General features: G+C 42.0%; 1 protein-coding gene across 1 annotated transcript in view; it reads left to right on the plus strand.

The window, feature by feature from the left end:
- Positions 1-22,539, plus strand: part of LOC119732853 (serine/threonine-protein kinase SIK3-like) — a gene marked incomplete at its 3' end in the record, with an annotated part of 61,191 nt that overhangs the window by 25,899 nt on the left and 12,753 nt on the right. Inside the window, exons 2-10 of the mRNA XM_038206456.1 lie at positions 5,049-5,229; positions 12,406-12,567; positions 13,932-14,056; positions 15,308-15,431; positions 16,553-16,785; positions 17,703-17,993; positions 18,589-18,891; positions 20,018-20,188; positions 21,829-21,938. Of these exons, the coding sequence (XP_038062384.1) occupies positions 5,049-5,229; positions 12,406-12,567; positions 13,932-14,056; positions 15,308-15,431; positions 16,553-16,785; positions 17,703-17,993; positions 18,589-18,891; positions 20,018-20,188; positions 21,829-21,938 (1,700 nt within the window). The remainder of the gene's footprint in view (positions 1-5,048; positions 5,230-12,405; positions 12,568-13,931; positions 14,057-15,307; positions 15,432-16,552; positions 16,786-17,702; positions 17,994-18,588; positions 18,892-20,017; positions 20,189-21,828; positions 21,939-22,539) is intronic.

Raw genomic sequence — 22,539 nt, forward strand, 5'->3', positions numbered from 1 at the left:
AATGTGCAATGTACATGTAGCCGCAGCCGCTAGCATAGACACGTGTGTAGCCAGGTAATTTGGACACGGCGTAGGTTACCAGCTTAGCCACAGGGCACGATATAATGCCACTTTGCAACCAATTTTGAGGTCACAAAGGGGGAGATTATTTTCTTGTTTTTTATTCTTCCCCAAGGATCTGTTGTTTTGCTTCCATGTCTGCATGTCAATGCATGTATGCCTATTATTTTGTTCACTGTTTGTAAAATGAGTTTTATTTAATGATCTGTCACTATTAGTCAGTGCGCTTGACCAATTCTGATCCCTCTTCTCTTGTAATGAATTTTAAATGTGTAAGTTTTATGTAAATGAAATAGTGCTGTTCCCCCCCCCCCCTGTTTTTTTAATAAATCTGCAACACCAAAAGACTTTTAAATGTAGCCTACATGTACCGGTACATTGAGCTTGGTTTCTTTTTGCACACAAACAGATGCACCATGTGTTTACATTGTACATGTACAGGTAGGTTGGTTCCTATGCTAAGTACAGCACTACACATGTACATGTACAATGTACCGGTAGGCCTACAATGTCATTATTGTAATTCAACTCATATACATTGTAGATTCAACACCCGATTTCACGAAACTCATCCCAACTTAAAATGTATCGCAGCGATGCGACATATGTCATATCCCTACAATGCATCGCAGCTGCGGCGCGTCCTGCGATTCATTTCACAAATCGAGTCGTTAGTGTATTTATAGCCCAACACGGTGACTGTTAGGTATTTCTTCAACGAACAGTAAACAGTCGTCTGATATTCAACAAAGAGTTGTGTGATCTCCTGTAGAAAAGTTTTTAAAATGCAAAACAAAATGACGGACATTTATTGCAGTTTTAAAGGAAAACAAGCTCGCATGCAGTGGACTGTACAGCTACTTTCAAATTCCAACTGCAATATTCCAGGCTAATTCATAATTACTTCAATGCATTTTCAATTTACAACTTTACGCACATTGTCTCGGTATTTCAGGCCTTCATTTTTAGAAATTCGTGGAGCTCAGTTAATCGCTCTCCTGGGAAATCCGAGGAGCTCAATTTGAGCACCCAAAATTGCTCTCCTAGAAAAGTCCGAGGAGCTCGATTTGCATGTTTTGTGCTCAAAGTAAAAAATGAATCGAAATCATTTCCTGAAGCCTTTCATATCATGCACACACACTTGCATCAGAACTGAGAAACAGATGCGACTGTTCACTACAAACTGAGTGCTTAATTCATGTCACTCAATTTAATAGGTTTAAGTTTACTTGTTTGTGAATCATCCTGATGTGGAATTGGAAATAAAAATGAAAAACAAATTGGAGTTGACTTGTGGTTCTTTAGTGTTTCTTTTTTGTTCTATTTTACTTCGTTTTTATTATATTCACTTTATTTTATTTTTATTTTTTGTTTTATTTACTGTTTATTTCAGTTTTTATTTATTGATTTTTTTTTATCAAATAGTTTGTTTTGGTTTACTAACTTTACTAAAAACCTGTTTTTGTTTAAATTTGCATATGTATCATGTGGTGTAACCGTGTTTTTGAGGGGTTCTAAAATTATATCCAAATTGATGAATAGAGCCCCCTCCCCCCCCCCCCCCCAAAAAAAAAATCCAATTAATTTATTAAAGTCCGGTCATACATCTGTCAAAGAAACACTTTTTTGTCACATAAATCCTCAAAATTAGTAAAATAGAAAAGGAAAATAATTATATGAATATCTGGTTTTGGGCACAAAAAAATAAAAGGATCGAAAGTAAGGTCACAGAAATGTACAAGTATTAAACGCCATTACAAAATGTCGAATGGTACTACGCACAAACAATGTCACCGTGCACGGGTGGCCAGTTGACCGGCCGCGCTTGCGGCGAATAGCCCGGTAGTCGACACGGAAAATCGCTCTGCACTCTATCGTTGTGGGACAAATGAGCTCAACCTTTCGTAAGGTATTTCCAACCCAAACTTGTCAAAAATGAACGCTAGTTTCTTGTGGATGTACCTGAGATCATTCAAAATGCCGTTCAAAAACTCTGGCTCCCTTTGGAACATCACAACTTCCAGAAAAACGGTGTAATTTCACTGTTAATTGTCTGGCTACACAGTATTAGACCGCGCACAAGTAGGCCTACGCGTTATGCGTGGGATGGGATCGGGGGACGGGTCGGTCTCGCGATCGCCCGGCACACCACACTCAACACGTGTGGGCCACGTCCATTTTATCGAAAAATAGGGGTGTTGGTATTACAAAGTAGGTGGTTTCAATTGCACAGCCCATCCATTTCATAATTGTTTGGGGTTTCACTTCATCGGAGGTTTATTTATTTAGTTTTACATTATAAATATTTATAAACTGATCTCAACCGAAATTATTATTTCATTTTATTCACTTAATGGCGGTGCACGTCTGAATGACGATCCTGCCAGTACCCTGCCCTGATCATAATGGAACGTGCTACATGTCGTTGATGAAAAGAAAATGGCTAATGTGTCCATATACGTGATGTATGGGATGGCTCGAGTAACTGCGATGTTTACAAAATCCTTGCGATGATTATGGGTGGATTTTACGAAGGTTTTCGACTTACTTTTGTTGATTTTTTTTGCAACAAAATCGTTCAAACATCGGGATGACAAGTTAAGAAATCAAGTATATAAAATTTTGATTGACAAGATTTTACTGTTGGCTTTATGTAGACAAAAACTGGAGTCGACAATTAATGAGCTTACAAATTTACCGAGGAGCGCTATTATTCGCGCGCCAGAAACCGTGTTGAGGAGCGCGAAGGAGCGCGATCGCGCTCGCGCTCCTTAAAAATGAAGGCCTGTATTTAAGTCTTGTTTATGTCATTTTTATGTCATAAAACTGGCTAAGAAAAGGACGCTTCTTAATTTGCGATGACCACTAAGGCACGTACCATCTTGCGACCTGTTTTAAGTCGTTGTCAAGGAACTTACGACATGTTCAACACATCGCAAGTTTTGTGAAATGGATCATACGACACGCCGCGAGTTACGACGTGTCACAGGGTTGCAACGCTTTGATTATCCCCAATGACCCGTGACCCACATCATTGTGCGCATGCACAGTTGAAATACCGAACTGGTTTATTGCTAAAAGGATCACTTTCACATCATAAAAAAATTGCACACGAAAAACAAACGTGTTTATTTTCGCAAGTGCTAGCTATCTCTGAAAATACTATCTTTGAACAGTTGAAATAAGTGTACATGTATTTGTACATTGTATTTTCATTAAAACTTCAGAAAATCAAAGTACACTTTAGTTTCTTTAAAACTTCAGAAAATCTAATTACACAGTTTATGCCGTATCTTACATGACGTTTACCGGTACCACGAAGCTATCAAAAGTGCCTTACAATGTATACACAAATGTTCATGTGCAATGTTATGCATATGTGTGTAAATGGCCAGTTCAAATGTTTACATAATGTGGTGAAATAAAGAGCAAAACAAACTTGTAACAACAAGGGCAAACATCATTAGTTCATTGACGTCATGAAATCCACTTGCTAATGTTGTTTTAATGGTTTTGCTTTCATATGAAAGTATATGTATGTACTTGTACAGGTACTGGGGTAAGAACGGTGTACATGTATCTGTAATGTCTACATGTGTGTGTACAGTTAAGATTTCATTGTGCTCATGTATACATGTATACATGTACATGTATGTGTACGCGTTTTGTGAATGTATACAAATGTATACATTTACCAGTACAGTACCTGTACAGGTATTTCAATGCAGAATCATGTATGTATGTTAAACATGTTAAATTTGTACACTTGTACTTTTTTTTGTACATAGTATACATGTACCGGTACATGTACTGTACATGTAGGCGATTCTATACAATGTAGGGTCTAAAGTGTGACTTTTGCTTGCCCCTGTTATGTATGTGTACCTTGGAACTTTTTAATTTGCCATTCAAGTATCATTAAGAATGACAAACAGTTTTTTAATTTGTTGGGTACATGTACACGTTGCCATTCATTATCACTCCAGAGGCTGACTGCATTAAGGAGTGCATTCAGAATAATTAAGTTATACATGTACATGCACCGGTACATGTCAAATATGTAACAGGGAAAAGTGAACTCAAATTATGACCGTTACTGCATGCATCGGGTTCGGGTTAACCAGGCCAAACGAAACCGACCTGAAACAATTGAATCCGAACTAAAACCGATCTGAACTCCCTAAAACCGACCCGACCCGACCTGACCCGACCCAACAAAAACTCAATGAAAACCAAACCGCCGCGAAACTGAACCGACCTGAAAAACAAGGGGAAAAAATATCTGGCTTAGGCATCTGTGTCCACTTTTTGTGCCTGAACATACATGTACTCGCGTTGCGTAAAAATAGTTGGCTCTCAGTAACTGAATAATTCAGTGCGTTACTCACAACATGACCTAAAAAATGTACTGTTGGGCCTTAATGTTATAGACCCTGCGTGATAGACTGCAAATCATTCGTTCCGGGCACAGTAACTTGTAATAACATTGCATCGTGTGAATTTCCAAACTGTTTTTTTTTTCCCCGGTTTATTTCAAGTTTTTCCAAAATGGGTCAACCGACCCAACCCGACCCAAATTTCGCGACGCATACAGAAACCAACCCTATGGGCTCTGTGCGCCGACAAAAGAGGGCGCCCTTTTACCTAGCATTGACGTCCCATGGGCGGGACATTTCGCTGGTTGACACGCACTGTTCCTTGTGTGTGATGCACGCACACAAGGGGATTTGTACTATGTACATGTACACGCAGTGGCCGTGCTTCACAGCAAATGAATTGCAGTCAGGCAAGATGGCGTCGGTTGGTCACCTTCAACTGTACTCTCTTTGTCGGTGAGGGGGTACTTGTGAACGGAGCGGATACCGGCTGACAAAATGATGGACAAACCGGCCCAACCCGCGGATTTGGTGTTTTTTGGCCTAGTTGATTTGAAAAAACAAAGCTAGCCTAAATATTTATTAAAAATTGGTCTCTATGTCTCTCTGTAGGTTGCCATCAAGATAATAGACAAGACACAACTGGACGAGGAGAATTTGAAGAAGATTGTTCGGGAGGTGCAGGTTATGAAGCAACTGAGGCATCCGCACGTCGTCCGTCTCTATCAAGTCATGGAAACAGAGAGGAACATGTACTTAGTCACCGAGTATGCCAGCGGTGGCGAAATATTTGGTAGGCAGTTTTGGCAGTGTTAGAGCTGTGACGTTACGTTTAATGTTGTAAATGTTTTTAAAAAATTTTTTTTTGCTGTTTAAGTGTTTAAAGGGCCCACGTAAGACCAACAAAAAAAGTCTCCGGTTTCTGGTATGGGCGCGCGTCGCCGTAGCCATGCACGTCGGCAAAATGAAAAAGTTTTTTTTTCAATGAAAGATGATGTCTCAAAACCTCCAAACTCACTGGTTTGACTGGAATCCTGCTGCTGCACAATTTTAACGTGTTTTTAGATTGGTCGCGATAAGCTTTATGTGGCCTTTCTGGACTCCCATATATTTGCACTAAGTTTAGTCGGGCACCATTTGCAGTCATCAGCCGACATTTGAAGCAAAAAAATCAGGTTAAAAAAAAAAAAGCCGCGTCGCCGCACCACTTTTTGGGCAAGCTCCATACCAGAAAGCAGAGACTTTTTTGGGGGGGCCTAATTGATCTTTTTTTTAATGCAATACTGGAAAATGCACCTTTGAATGCACATGTACATGTTCCATTTAAGTTTATTTTCAGTCTTCAATACTTTGCAGTTTCAACTGTGTTTGATGCCTGTTTGTTAGTTACGCTAATGAGAAATTCTGCATTCATGAGCAAAAGCAATATGATTCGATAAAAATGATATGATAAAAATGTCAGTGTTAGAATTGCTTTAACAGCACAAACATTTGCTGGAAGTTGAGATTTTTTTTTACGGTGATTTATTGTCGTTTCCGTACATCCAGTGCAAGTCAGTCAGATATTTTTTAAACACAAATGTTTTCGAACAATTTGTGGGCTAGGGCTGTTCGTTTTCGAATAATTTAGTTTTGGATATTCAAAACTGTGTTTGACTGAATATTCAAATATACGAAACTTGCTGATAGTTAGCTAAACCCGCCCAAAGGTTGGAAACGATGATCCGCCAGTGACGAAAAAAGTCGCCGAAATGTTGACAAAAAGTGGCATCTGGTAGTGCAGTAGGGCCTGTATTACCGTATACCCAAGAATTAACGTGGGTAATTAACAAAATTAAAAAATTAACGAACATTTGAACCGGCAAAGCGCTATTCGAATATTCTGTTGATGATCGGATATCAAAATATTTGATACATTGAAACAGCCCTATTGTGGGGTGAACTCACAATTTGAACAAAAATCCTATAAACGGACGAGTGTGTACCTTATTTAGACATCACAGCAACAGCGCCCTCATTTGCATGCTTGGGAACATGTGTTAGAAAGTGAAGTTTGCAAAACTGTAAACCACAAAAAGGGATGTCTCATAGATTTACATGTAATACATTTTCAAAGATTAATTTATGATAAAATTTGCATAACAAAAACATATTACGGTGTTCATTTTGTTAAAGCTATAGTCCATCATTTGCAGCTATTTGAAAAGTAACTGGCGTAATTATTGTTGAAAAACTTTCTTGGTTGAAAGATAGTAAGGGGACTAAACTCCCTGTGCTTCTTAAGACGCACCGTAGGAAATTTAAATTAGTAGTTCCTTTTTGTTATTCGGCGAAGCGCCCTCAAGCATTGGCACGACGCACACGCACGCGCGGTTGTTATAATTCGTCGGATCCATAGATCAGTGCGCGACATTGCGTAGCTGCAATCAGCTCAGTGAGAACGTGTCTCAGACGCTGAATTCAGGCGCAATTCAAAACATGATTCAGCAACTTTTGATTTGAAATTGAGATCCTAGAATGCTGTTTTTCTCGGAATATACAGCTGAAGCTGAGCTGAAACTTCATCAGGTTAGTTGTTAAGCACCCTTCTTTAGATTTTGAGCTTTTTTGTTGCTTCAAAAGAACAAAATGCACAAATTACAAATGATGGACTATATCTTTAAATATGTTAAATCTATGTTACTGTGTCTCTGTCACTTGTTTACTACATTTGTGTACTTGTAAGAACAGCGTACAGTACAAAGGCCTACATGTACATACACCCACATACATTGCATGACATTTGGCTTGTGTTTAAGTGAATATCTACATGTATACGGTATCGTAAAATTGCATCATAAAATCCTCAGAAGCAGTCTTAATGATTGAAGAAAACATTGCCCTTTTCATTTGTATGGGTTCATTCTCATTAAATTATGGATTTCTGAAAACTTTGCAAACTAAAGGCTGTACATGTACATCTACAATGTACACAAAAATAGACATGTCCACAGTGCCAAATACGTACATACGTACAAGCTTTAAAGTTCCTTTTCCCATGCTAAATTTAGGGTTCACCTCAAAAACTAGATTTTGTTTTGAAATCTACAGTAGATACCCGATAGCAATGCAAAAGTTTTTCACTGCCGAGTGAAACATGGAGCAAAACAAATTTGCCCATTACAGGTTTTGCAAATATTTGCGGCTCGGCAATAATGCAGACGTATATCGCTAACGTTATGTAAAGCAAGCCAACAAAATATTTAAGCACATTTTCGTAAGTCTGGAAAATAGAAATAGACAAAAAGTGTTTTCTATGTAAAAATGAAACAAAAGGACAATCTCAATGAGCCATTTTGCAATTCCAACTGCGCATGTGCGAGATCTACTTGATGCCCAGTTTCCAGAGATGAACAAAGCAGATGAATGCACATAAGTCTATGGGGGACGTGGTAACGGAATCCACATTTTGCAAATTGTCATCTATAGTTAAAAGGAAGATGGACATTTTTGTTTGCACAAAAGTTGGAGCTTACAAAACAGGGAATATACTGTACAACATTTGCACGGCAAAAAAAACTACCAAATTATTATGAAATACCTTACTTGACTGTTACAGTCATGACAGTGTTAGTGAATGACAGTCTAAAGCATCCTGTAAACTCATGGCACCTGGTGTGCTGACATTTTCAAGAAAAGTGGTATGTTTGTACATGTAACCATTTCCAACGCTGGTCGGCTGACCAGCATTGGAAAAAAAATTGCTCCTCATTTACCATATTTAGTTAGTCCGCATTTTGTTTGTAATCGATTACACTGTATGATTGGGTACAAGCCAGATAGACTGGTTCCCTGACCTTTCAATTCCCTAACGTCTATTAATTGCTACGTTTCATCTTACATGTACGGTAAGTGGGGTCAGAAAACCAGACTACAAGAAAAGGATTGACGAAGACAAAACTTCAAACAAGTCAATATTTGCTATAAAATACTAATACCACAAACATGACAAACACCGCGTTCCCACTTGATTTGGAAAAAGGTGGATCAAGATCCAGCATTTTGGTGTGATCGTTATCTTACCGCAACGAAACCGCAAGTCGCGTTCCCACTTATGCTTGATCCACCTTTTCGTACGGAAATGTTGGGTCCGAAAGGTCACTGAGTTCGGAATTACGCGCACTCTGTGGGAGTGCCATTGTTGCATGGTTGCATGCTAGGCCAGGATGGGTCAGTTTTCAAACAGCACTATCAGAATTCACAGACAAAAATTACGCGAATTCACCAACATAAATCACGGATCCGTAGAGGATCCGTGCGTGCATACATTAAAAGGTGAAATCCAACAGAGCCGCTCATTGTGTGACATCACGACAGAAACCAATGCATCGATAAGGGATTCCCTGGTTCTGAAGCTTCTCATTGGTTAGAAACGGTCACATGATGTACTACGACATCATTTTCCAATTTTCTATAATCAATACTTCAGATTTGTCACCTCCGTACGTACCGTGCTATCGGCACTATTCTCATCGCATACTCGTAAGCTTTTCAATGATTCTGTGCCAAAGTGAAGTCTTTTGGTGAGTGCGGACTCAGAGTCATTTATGGATGGAAAAATAAGTGAAATTTCAGGAATGAAAAAGGTTTAGTAATGGACGAACACGCAACAAAAATAATGCCTGTAGTGTATTTTTGGGATACCACGTGCGCTTTTGCATGCGCGGTGCCGGTGCTAGCCCGTAGTTCAGCGGTTGTTTATTGTGCATGTTGTAAACGCTGGAAATGTTCACATGAGCTACACGCCTGAAAACGTGTTTCTTCGTTCATGAGACCGCAACATTTTCGCGCCACTCGTGCACCGGGCGGATGTTAACAGGTCAAATTGCCGGATCAGATCCACCTTTTGCGTTCCCATCTGATCGTGATCCGGCAATTGCCGGATCTGATCCACCAATTGGGGGATCTGTATCCTGGTCCAGAGGTGGATCAGAAAAGGTGGATCTGATCCTGATCCACCTTATAACGGTTAGCGTTCCCACTACACACAATTGCCGGATCTGATCCACCAATTGGGGGATCTGATCCGGCAATTTGGCAAAAGGTGGATCAGATCCCCCAATTGGTGGATCAAGTGGGAATGGGGTCAAATCCATCCATTTCTGAAAATTAAAGCAAAAGTAAACAATGTAACGGTACATGTACATTGGGCTTGGACGGTATTTCGGTATTACCGGATAGTCAAGGTTTTTTTTAATAACCGACTAACACCGACTAATGATTCATGAATACCGAAACACCGGTGAACTCGGTATGGAATTTCAATACCGCGGTATTCTTCCTTAGTGTTCAGAATCTTCGCAAAAGCCTTTCTAACAGAAAGACAAGCAACCTCTTTGACATGTTTGATTCCATTCTTTGTGGTCTCAGGCATCCAGTTTCATGTCTGCATTGTCAATTACCGTTGACAGATTAAACACAATTGTCAAGCTCGACTAGAAAACCTGATACTTCGGCAGCTGCAATACCACAAAGGCCTTTGAAGTTCTGCTAACGCCGCCGTGTTTGCGGTTTTCTTTGTGTGTAAAAAGTCTCCGCTGAAAGTTCAAACAATGTTTTACACATGGGAATGTTTTGACGGTCGTGACAAAAACTGGTCGTCTTAATTGTTTCTCCGTGGTTGTTTCAGAGAAATCTTACATCATCATGCGTATTTTTTGCCACAACATAGTTCCCAAGAATATCAGCAACAAGAAAAAAAACCGTGTCAATCTTGGTTATATGACCGCCAAACTTGCAGGCTTCAGTCTAGTGCTGGGACGCCTGGATTCACATGCGATGCTGAGCCGTCCGATCCGGGGAAAATGAGAAACAAATATTTCAAGGAAAGCGCAATATCAAAGCCATCATGATGTCCTATCATGGGCCTTGGGAATAAATGTACAATAAAGCAGTGTCGGCACCGACGCGCAAAAGGAAAACAAAAATCTGGACTCGCCTGAATATACGAGGCAGCGAGTGTGAACCGTCCGGGAAAATTAAGAAAAGAAAATATTCCAACGAATGATTTCTTAACGTGGGTAAAAACTTTTGTACGATCTGGAAGCGTACACTTAAGTGTTTACGTGCGTCATGTGCGTGGCCGTACATGCCAGTGCATGATACGCATACACGTGGTCCCACACTGGTTCCGCACAGAGAGTCGGAACACGTGCTTTTCCCCACCCATTGCATTTATCGATCTAAAGCTGGTGTAGTGAGAATTTACGTTTCTATGAAATTCGGACTCATTGGTAATAACGCGCATGCGTAAGTATGGTAATTAGGAAAGTGACCGGTCACGTGAGAGGGATTAACCAATAATAGGGAAAAGGGGTCCGATTTTCATAGGAGTCGGATTTTCATGTGACACCGTGTCCGCACTCGCCTTTTTTTTTGGAAGGTTTTACCGAGACGATGGTGAGATAAAAGAATCTGATTGGCCATCTAAATCCACGCTCGGAACAATTTTTTTCATTCATGTTTCGTTAGTTATTCATCGGTACCGACGTTCAAAGGGAAGGGACTCGCCTGAATATGCCGAGTCCTCCAGATAAAAATCCAGAAAAGAAAATACTCCAAAAGAAAGCGTAATACAAGAACCATGATTTCTCACCGTGGGAAAACCCCCCGTAATGCCCGCACGATCACACGTAAAGCTACGCCCGTCCTGCTGGGCCCACAAGCACAATTGCACGTGCTTTTTCCCACGCCCTGTGTAGATCAAGCTGATTGTCCATCTAAAACGGCGCTAGAAACATTTTCCATTCATGTTTTGGAATGATTGGTCCGTTCGTTATGAAGGTCGCGGCACCGACAACTTCATATTACAGCGTCCACAATTGCGCATGCGTAATATTGTGATGTTTACTATTATCAATCACGGACCGATCACGTGAGAAGGAGTACGATATTTTTTGTAGGAGTCCGATTTTCACATGACACCGGCGAAGCACGCAAGGAGTCGCTGGTGGCCGGCATAAATTGCATGAGCCTTTCGAGTCACTCACAATGGATACCAACTGAAAAGCATACGTTCGCTAGGATCTTGGGATCGTCGCGTGGTCGGCCTCTGGCGCGCGCTGGCATCGGTCGACGATCTGCATTATTTTTTAGTGGACCTTGTCAAGTCAATGACTTACAAATTCGAAAAATGCAATACCACAAAAAGTAAGCTTCCCGTGTTTAATAATCTGTTACAATGATATGTTGTTTTTACAAACAAATGGACTGATATTTAATGAAAGTTTGAAACCAAGACGCTTTTAGTGTAGGAGATTTGCGGCGTGAAGCATTTGCGTGATTTATGCTGCGCTGGCGGCTTATCAACTCGGCACATGGTGCCTGGTGGTTAGTTATTTTTTCTTCTGATAATGACGTAACTAATACCCCACTTAACATAATACCGCGGTTTTAGTGAATACCGCGTTTTTTTTGTCACTGGATACTGCGGTATAGTAAATGCAATACCGTCCCAAGCCTAATGTACATGTATATTTAATATTGTCTTCAAGTAAACTTGAATCCTCGATCCTGATTGGTCGATCCATGGCAACAAGCCGTGCTACATATAACCATGTAGCACGGCCACGGTCCATACCGCCCTCCGCGTATTGCGCTATTCCAAGATGCGGACACCATTACACGCACCTGTAATAGGATAACTGCTGAAAATCTTTTTAGTGTGTCAAGTTTGCTTGAAGATAAATTCGTTATCATGCTCGCGCTCGTGGAACACGGAAAATTTATGCGTCTGTGTCTCACATGCCACTCGGTCTTTGGCTTTGTGGCATGTGGGACACAGACGCACTACATTATTCCGTGTTCCACTCGCGCTCACGGGATAACTAATAATGTACCGGTAAACTGTCTGTGACAGTGTGATTGATCAAACAATAGGAGATAATGAACTTTGCTCATTTCTCATTTTTCATTTTTGCCTGTGCCATAGATCACCTCATATCCCACGGTCGGATGACAGAGAGGGAAGCAAGACAGAAGTTCAAACAGATTGTTGCAGCCGTCCACTATTGCCACTGTAGAAAGATTGTACATAGAGATCTTAAGGCAGAAAATCTATTACTAGACGCCAATAAGAATGTCAAAATAGCAGGTGGGTATGTTAAAGGGGCGTGCCTTGAGAGTCTGAGGGGGTCATTAACCCTTACCCTTAAAGGATATAAAGTTAGCCTTGGTCAAGGCGTTCAACGATAGTGTCCGATGATCGATGGTTCGCCGCTAACATAAACAGTCAGCTACAAGATCAGTTGGTGTAGGCTGCAATCAGTTGGTGCTGACGAACACCTTGGGACAACCATGCGTCTTGGCTTATGTTTGTCTTTATTTTGTCGTGGGATTTCCAGCGACAACCCCAAATGTGAATAAAGATGAGATTATTATTCAGTTCTTGGTCGTGGAGGCTCATATGTTACATGGATGGAGAGCTTGGTAGTGTGGCTACCTTCTCCAACATGTTTGGAGTCCTGCGGACAATATAACTCAACATAAATCCAGTGACATAGTAAAGAAAATTGCCTGAAACAGGCCCTCGCGGCCGTTGTTTTAAGGCATTCAATCGGCACTGACTGATTTGCATAGCCGCGTGAGGTCGCTGTTCATGCTTCGTATAATATGTGTATTAACGCGCGGCTATTGTACATGTACATGTACATGTACATGTATATGTTAGCAGCCGATGTCAATCATCAGGACACTATCATCGAAAGCCTTGACCAAGGCTAGAATAAAGTTGAACTGTTGAAGAACTGCGAGAATTTTTATTTCTGAATTCTACAGGACAAGAGCTTTCTCACATTTGAGGGTTCAAAAACCTTGAACGCTGCATTCTATGTATGGGGCAGTAAACCAGTTAAATTTGAATTTAGAATGTGTTTGATTATTTTTGTAAGCTGATATAAACAAAGACATTTTGGGAATAATCGCTATCCAAATACTGGTGAGAATCCCTTAATCTGGAAGAGCCAATACTGGCCAATCAGAATCAAGATTACATGTACAAGCTCTCATAACCGACCCTGATTAGTCACTTTCGCTCTTACATCTGACTGGTATCCTTAGATAAATTTCAAGATAATAATGTTTAAATATAGCATTTCTGGTCCTTTGTACATTTATAAATGAAATGATGAGCACTTTAGTACAGTGTACAGGGTAATTCAGGAAAGATTAAAGACATGCTAATCCTTATAATTTGTACAGAAAAACTGGAAAGTGTCTATGAGTATTAACATCAATGCAACAGCGCCCCCAGGGTCAAGAAACAGCATGGATATTGTGAAACTGTTAAAAAAAAGTGCACTTAACAAAAATTGGAATAAACTGAACAAAGATGTGCTTCATTTTCATGTAATTATTAGAGGAATGTGTAGTCTGAAGTCAGTTTCATGACTGTTTTACATTGCCTGCCTTTGCACTGAGTCGCTGGATTCTGTTTACGTATTTTCTTTGTTGTTTCAGATTTTGGTTTTAGCAATTTTTTTGAGAAGGGCCAGTTGTTGAAGACGTGGTGTGGGAGTCCGCCGTATGCTGCGCCAGAACTCTTTGAGGGCAGGGAGTATAACGGACCAAAGGCAGATGTCTGGGTGAGTAGTGCTGACTCATCATGGGGGCATAGTCTGACTAAACGCTGTGTCCTTGGGCAAGCCACTTTACCCTTACTTGCCTCAGGCAAATGCAAGGCCGATGTGAGGCTGTTTTAAGGGTGTGTCAAGTTGTAAGTACAGAGGGTGTGTGGCCAAGTGGTTGGGGTTTGTGACTTCCAATCAGAGAGTCTGGGATGTGAATCCAGCTGCTGACTGTATGCTATGTCCTTGGGCAAGCCACTTTACCTCTACGTGCCAAGGGTTGTTGTTTAAGTGGAAGTGGAAGTGTAGCCTAGCTTGAGGTATAACGTTTGTGATTAATGGGGAAAGGGTCAGGTTTCCATCACATCTTAAAGGGTCAGGTAGCCATCACATTCAAAAATATAACAGGACGTGGCAAAGCCGCCGCCTATGAACGCACACATGCACTTCAGGTAAAAATCTGCATTGGCCATGTAATAACAGATACTTGGTAATATGCCTGGCACAGACATTTTTAAATGCAAGAAACAAATTGATGAACCCAAACATTTCAAAACCGATAACAACCATGACAGGAATTTTGTTGGTAAAAAAACGTACGGCCTGAAATACCCAAGCTATCTCAAACCTTTCCGAGTGGCAGCGATATATAAATTTGGTAAAACTAAGGACATTTTTGGAAACAAATAGGATCCTGACTGTTATTGTTCGTGTTTATTTTTAAGCTGTGGCGGCTACCTCGCGTAAGATTGGTCAGAATAGTTAAAATATTTTGGACAGGAAACCAGACCATCATGCCTTCTGTGATATTGGTTTCTATGGGTGATGACAGTTTGTTTTACTCTAAGGCAAAAAAAAAAAAAGTTCAGTCTCTGGTCAGACCAAAGTTCCGGAGTTGACGCGGGGACGTGGCTTTTTTTTTTCCTTCAAGCTTGGATTGTACAGACAAGGTGGGGGTATATTTTGCTTCCTTTGGTGTCCTCATGTACATTGGTGTCCTCCATAATTTGCCTTGGTGCTCTCGATCATTTGCCTTGGTGCAATTTCCCATTCCTTGGGGCTCTTTGGTAAAAAAAAAATGAGGAGGTGCGGCAATAGAGGGCGCTGTTGGAGCTACCGCGGAACATTTTGGAAAAAAAAAAAGGTTGACGCACATGATTAAAATCGACGCGCGCTGACCAGAGACCGACTTATTTATTTTTTTTGGCTTAATTGGCTGATAATTAATTTACATGGTTCTTTCTTTTTGTCCAACACTCCCATTTGCAGAGTCTAGGGGTTGTCTTGTATGTACTAGTGTCAGGTGCTTTGCCGTTTGACGGGCCCACGTTACAAGGTCTGCGCTCGCGAGTCTTGTCGGGACAGTTTAGGGTACCTTTTTTTATGAGCCCAGGTAAGAAATATGTAATGATTGTGATTGTGATTGACTTACGATTGACTTGTGATTGGCATTTTACTGACTTGTGATTGACATTTTACTGACTTGTGATTGCTTTGTGGTGTGGCTTTTGACTGACCTGTGACTGGCTTGTGATTAACAAGCGATTTGAATTGTGATTGACCTATGATTTATTTATGATTTGTGCTGCGATTGAACTTGTGATTAACATTTTATTGACTTGTAATTTACTCACTTGTGACCAACTTGTGATTTACTTATGATTGACTTGTGGTTACCAGTGACTTGTGATTTGACTTGTGATTTGACAATTTACAACTGACATTTTACTGACTTTTGATTGACTTCTGATTGCTTTGCGATTTGACTTTTGAGTGACCTTTGACTGGCTTGTGATTAATAATGGGATTTGAATTGTGATGTCTTGTGATTGACTTGTGATTGAGTAACGATTTTCCCTGCGCTTTAACTTGTGATTGACATTTTACTGACTTGTGATTGACTTGTGTTTGCGATGCGACTTTTGACTGATCTGTGACTGGCTTGTGAACATTATGCGATTTGAATTGTGATGACATGCGATTGACATTTTACTGACTTGTAATTGACATTTTACTGATTTCTTACTGGTTTGTGATTCACTTACGATTTACATGTAGTTGTGATTCACTTACTATTTACTTGTGATTCGACTTGTGACTGACACTTTACTGGCTGGCTTGTGATGGATTTGGGATGTGACTTGTGATCGACTTGTAATTTGACTTCCAATTGAATTGCATTTGACTTGTGATTGACTTCTGACTGTGACTGGCTTGTGATTAAGATGGGATTTGAATTGATGACTTGTGATTGACTTGCGATTGAATTATGATATGTCCTGTGGTTTAACTTGTAATTAACATTTTACTGATTTGTGACTGGCTTTTGTTTGACTTGTGATTTGACTTGTGATTTGACTTGTGATTGACATTTTACTGACTTGTGATTGACATTCTGACTTGACAAAAGAACATGTTATTGCTTTGTGATTGACTTGTGACTAATAATAATAATAATAATAAGTAATAATAATATCTTGATCTTGATATCCTAACCATTCCTCTCCCCTGTAGAATGTGAACAGCTCATACGACACATGCTGGTCCTAGATCCCAACAAGCGTTATAACACGGACCAGATCCTGGGCCACAAGTGGACCAAGACCGGCGAGCCGGACACCCCCTTTGACGACATGATCGCGGAGTACGACCAGCTTGCCACAACGGTGAACGGGCCGGATCCAATCAACGAACTCATCGTCCAACATATGGTGTCCCTGGGGATTGAACGGGATCTCATCCTACAGGTCAGGGGCCAATGGTTGCTTAGCCTTTAGTCAAGTCCCACGCGCTCATCCGGACACGTGACGCATCCCGGATTCTGGCACGTAAAAAGACTAGCACGAGCGGCAAAGCCGTGAGGGCCTTTACCATCTCGTGGAGAGCGCTTATGTTTTTCTTTACATTTGTCTACCGATTTGGTAGACAAATTTTCATGCATAATGCATGACATGTTGTGAATGCGTGCGCGCGTCTTGTTTTATTTAGAACGCGTTGAGGGTACGCGCGCGTGTCATCACCTCAAAAATGGCTTGTTGGTGGTGATTGGTTCATATATATCATGCATGATTCAGTTTACTTGAAAAATGAATAATGATTAGCTCCACGAGATGGTAAAGGCGCTCGTGGCTTAGCGACTCGACTGGTCTTTTTCCGTGCCAGAATCTGGGGCACCACGCGTTCAGGTAGACACACGCGCCTTGACTAAAGGCTAACGCTTGCTTAGAAAAAATTCCACGCAAAAGTGGACACGGCTGAATAGTGGAAACTGTATGAAATCTTCCAAACTACAAGCATCACAACATCAAATAGGGTGTCAAATTAAAGGGGACAACAAGATCTTTCATTTGAGTGGTGTGCCAATGAGATGGAATGTAGTTAAGTGTGATTTGGGGTAAAAAAACCTGGGGGGGGTTTGGTGCTGAAATCATGGATTTTTGGTAGTCATTTTGGCATGTTGTTTTTTACATACAAAATGTGACTGTTATTGAGAGTTTGTGTGTTTGAGGCGGAGAGAAAGATTCATATCATTCATTTATCTCAGATTCATAAGCTCATTTGTTAGGATAAAAAAACGTTAATTTGTTGAAAAGTACTAATTGTTGGTTGGGTCATTTGTCAGTTTCCTTGGCATGATAACCAATTTTTCTATTTTTCCTTGCAGTCCTTGAGCGGCAAAAGCTTTGACCAATTCAGTGCAATCTATCACCTCTTCCTCGACAAGTTAAAACGCCACCAAAAATCCAACTCCCACCCTCACGACAAGAGTCGAATGGCCGCCGCAACGACTACCAGTCCATCACCATCACCAAGCGAGGGCGGCGCATCAGACGGAATCGCGTCCATGTCGTCAGTTTCGTCGATATCATCAGGTGGGGGGCGGAGGCAGGGCTTGTTGCCCGGAGCGATACCCCAAGTGCGCTTCACGAACGAAAACGATCAGATTATCATTCAGGTAAGCACAAATGCGTAAATGTTAAGCTATCCTGGGTCGACTTTGCGATGACAAAGAACAGTTGGCGACTGACTTTTCAGGATCAAGCAGCACCTGAGCTGTGACTGTCGGGAACATATCAGTCACCCATTTTGTGCAACCTGAGTGTGCATGTGTAACTGCGATGATATTGAGATGATTGTCATCAGTTGGCACTGAAAAAAAAAGCAGTCCGAAGAGTAGAAAAATGTTACCTTCTGCGCAGCAATGGAACATGTTTCTGATAGGTGGGAATCAATCGCAGTTGACTTGTGAAGTTACGACGCCGTGCGCACATCCGGATCTTCTTACTTGACATGAGCATTGTTATGATTGTTCTGTGTTGAGATAATAGTAATACCGGAGTCTTATTAAGCGCATGTATCTACCAACAATGAGGTTCTAAAGGCGCTGGAAATGATTAAAGACAGGTAAGTGAAGTGTATGAGAAATATGAGACCAACTATGTAGTACCTTGAAAGGGTCTACAAGGTGCTGCGGCGCATATTGCAGCTGTTTGCTTCACAAGAAAAAGACAATTGCTCAGTTAAGTGACCTGTTTTTCCCATCTGCTCAGTCTGACCAGCCAGTGGATGTAGACAGCGACCCTGAGGAACCGTGCCCAGAGGCCCTAGCTCGCTACCTCCAAGTCCGGCGGCATACCCTTGGCCCGGCAGACCCAAGCCAGGAGGTTCCAGACCACCTGAAGATGAAGCTTATGCCGGCTCAGCATGCCAATCCCAGTACCGAGGGGGGCAGCTTTGGCCAGCATCACCACCTTCTACCTACCTTGACTCCCGTGGTGCTTAACACTAACCTGCCCATGAACTTGCCATTGATGACTGGGCTCAATCAGCCAGAACAGCTTGTCACCTATAAGGTAAGGGGCTGCTGGAGGGGTTGAAAAGGGCGTATTTAGGTGGGGGGGGTATCTGATGGGTTTAAGGAAGAGAAATATCTGGGTGCAAAAGAGACAAAGTGGGGCACTCACTGAGCTTGAAATGGGTATGGGTAGATAACTGGGGATTGTGAAGGGGAAAGGTATGGGCTCTCGCTGGATAAGAAGGGGACAAGGAGGGGTACTCACTGAGCTTGACGGGGGATGGGTAGGGAACTAGCTGGGTGTGAAGGGGAAAGGTATGGGTTCTCGCTGGGTGGGAAGGGGCAAAGTAGGGAGTTGGCTGAGTGTTGAGCAGGTAAGGTGGGAGACTGGGTCTGGGGGAAAGCAGGGGGACTGCTAGATGTGAAGGTGGTGGTGGCACTGGCTTTGTGCGAAGGGGTTAAGATGGGAAACTGGCTTCGTGCGATGGGCATAAAATGGGGGAACTGGCTGGGTGTAAAGAGGGTAAGATGGGGAAACTGGCTGGGTGCAATGGGCATAAGATGGGGGAACTGGCTGGGTGTAAAGAGGGTAAGATGGGGAAACTGGCTGGGTGCAATGGGCATAAGATGGGGGAACTGGCTGGGTGTAAAGAGGGTAAGATGGGGAAACTGGCTGGGTGCAATGGGCATAAGATGGGGGAACTGGCTGGGTGTAAAGAGGGTAAGATGGGGAAACTGGCTGGGTGCAATGGGCATAAGATGGGGGAACTGGCTGGGTGTAAGGGTAAGATGGGGAAACTGGCTGGGTGCAATGGGCATAAGATGGGGGAACTGGCTGGGTGTAGAGAGGGTAAGATGGGGAAACTGGCTGGGTGCAATGGGCATAAGATGGGGGAACTGGCTGGGTGTAGAGAGGGTAAAATTGAGGAATTTGCTGGTGGTTAGAAGGGGAAATAGCTGGGTGCAAAGAGGGTTTTGGGGGATCTGCTGGATGAAAAGGGGTCAAGGTGGGAGATGTGCTGCCTGCAAGGGGTCAACGTTGGGGGCAGTGGCTGGGTTTGGAGGAAAATGGTAGGGAACTGCCTGGGTTTAAACGGGTAAGGTGGAAGCCTGCTGGGTGTGAGTGAAGGGGGTAGGATGGGGGTGTTGGCAAGATATCCATTGTGGCTAAATCTCTGTTCCAGGAACAAAATCTTCTGAAGCCGCCAGCTCTGGAGGCCACGGGGGGTCACAACAGCTTCAGTCGTCGGGCGTCGGATGGTGGCGCCAACATGTACTTACACTTGCAGCAGTTTCAGAACCAGTTTCTCAGCAAAAGAACAAGCCAGCCAGTCAATGTGGACCTGACTGGACAGGTGAGGCCATGACAACACAATTGTGTTTGCTGAGTTTGACTATTGGTGTTTAGATGATTTCTTTTTAGATATGGACATGCATGAACCAGTGTTGTAGTCAAGTGCATTTCCACGAGTATGAGTACGAGTAGTTTGTCAAGAGTACGAGTACTTTGACATGAGTTACGAGTATGAGTATTATGCAATGAGTATAAGTATGACTACAAGTACTTTGCCATCAGTACGAGTATGAGTAGTTTTTCATGAGTACAAATATGAGGAGTACTTTGTCATGAGTACGAGTATGAGTACAAGTATTTTGCCACGAGTATGAGTATGCCATGAGTACAAGTATGACTACAAGTACTTTGCCATGAGTATGAGTATGAGTACTTGGTCATGAGTAGGAGTATGAGTACGAGTACTTTGTCATGGGTACGAGTATAAGTACGATTAGTTTGTCATGAGTACGAGTATGAGTGCAAGGCAGTTTTTTTCCATGAGTACGATAACGAGTCCCAAAAGTGTACTCCGTTACAAGTACCTTCCGCGTGTTGTCGTCAAGTACATTTCCATGACTACAAGTGTGTGTATTTTGCCATAAGTACGAGTATGAGTGTGGTATTTGGCCATGAGTACGAGATTGAGTATGAGTATTTTGTCATGGGTATGAGTACTTTGTCATGAGTGCAAGTGTTGTGTCATGAGTTGGAGTATTCATTAGTATTTTGCCATGAGAGTGAGTACGAGTATGAGTACGAGTACTTTGTGATGAGTATGAGTACAAGTACTTTGTCATGAGTAGGAGTATTCATGAGTATTTTAGCATGAGTATAAGTACGAGTATGAGTATGAATACTTTGTCATGAGTATGAGTACAAGTACTTTGTCATGAGTTGAGTATTCGTTATCATTTTGCCATGAGAACGAGTATGAATACAAGAACTTGCCACAAATACAAGTATGAGTACAAGGCACTCACACGTCATCCAATTGCCATGTCACAAAGTACATGTATTATGACAAAGGCATTCCTTGGCCAATGATCATGCCCTGTTGATTGTAAGGCCAAAAAAAAAATAAGTTGGTCTCTGGTCAGCGCGCGCGTCGATTTTAACCATGCGCGTCGATCTTTTTTTTTCCAAAATGTTCCGCGGTAGCTCCAAACGGCGCCCTCTATTTCCGCACCTCCTCAATTTTTTTTACCAAAGAGCACCAAGGAATGGGAAATTGCAACAAGGCAAATGATCGAAAGCACCAAGGCAAATTATGGAGGACACCAATGTACATGAGGACACCAAAAAAGCAAAATAGTACCCACCTTGTCTGTACAATCCAAGCTTGAAGAAAAAAAAAAAAAGCAAAAAAAAAAAAAAAAAGCTGCGTGGCCGCGTCAATTCCGGAACTTTGGTCTGACCAGAGACCGAATATTTTTTTTTTTGGCCTAACCGGACTTCAATGTATGATTTGACCTGTGATTCTCCTGTGATCTGACTTGTGATGAATTGGACTACAACACTGATTCTGAGCCAAGTTGGGGTATTTTGTGGCTGTGGCATTTGTTTTGCCATTGACATCCTAATAAGAGAAGCCGTAGTGTAGACAACATTGCCGTTTGGGACTTGGCCTTAACTGTGGAACTATCTGGTCTGTCCTTGTAGACCTCAGGGGAATCGTTACAACAGAGACTACCGCCGGTCTCAGCGACGGGCGTACCAGAGGAGGCGGAGAACTCGGACGAAGAGGAGCCTGACCAAGAAGAAGTTCAAAGGTCAGTGGGGGTCAGCTGACTTGAAATACTGGTATCAGTTGAAGGATTCTTAACAACTTCCCTGGAAAAATTCCTGTGATGAAGTTATCAATAAGCATTCTTCCTCGCTAGAAGATTCTGGGGAAGTTGTTCAGAATCCTACAACAAATACAACAGGCCTATTGCAGATTAAGTTTTCTGCAACTTCTCCCGGATATTTTTTGAGATGACTCCTTACCCTTGGCAGAGTGGCAGATTGCAATGGGATGGAGAATTTTAAAGCAAAGTTGGGACGCTGATCGGGAATTTGCAACGGGCAAACAAAACCCTGGCAATGCGCCTGCCTGGGTCCAAGGACTCCCAATTTAGCGACCACCCGCGAATGCTTTGACATATGAAAGTACAAACCAGAGCTTGGAGGTTGTTGCATGCAGAGATTGGCGGCAAAAACTCAACATACTGTGCTCTTTTTTGAGGTTACTGACATCTGAAACCCCCCGACCCCAGCCTATTTTCAGATTTCTTTTCAAAAAGCCAGTTTCATCACTACCAATCTTTATCTGAATGTTGCAAACCTGATGCAATGTGGTACAGAGCATCACATGCTGCTCCATTGTAATAT

This window comes from Patiria miniata, unplaced genomic scaffold, assembly GCF_015706575.1.
Source record: "Patiria miniata isolate m_02_andy unplaced genomic scaffold, ASM1570657v1 HiC_scaffold_25, whole genome shotgun sequence".
Taxonomy (NCBI): Eukaryota; Metazoa; Echinodermata; class Asteroidea; order Valvatida; family Asterinidae; genus Patiria; species Patiria miniata.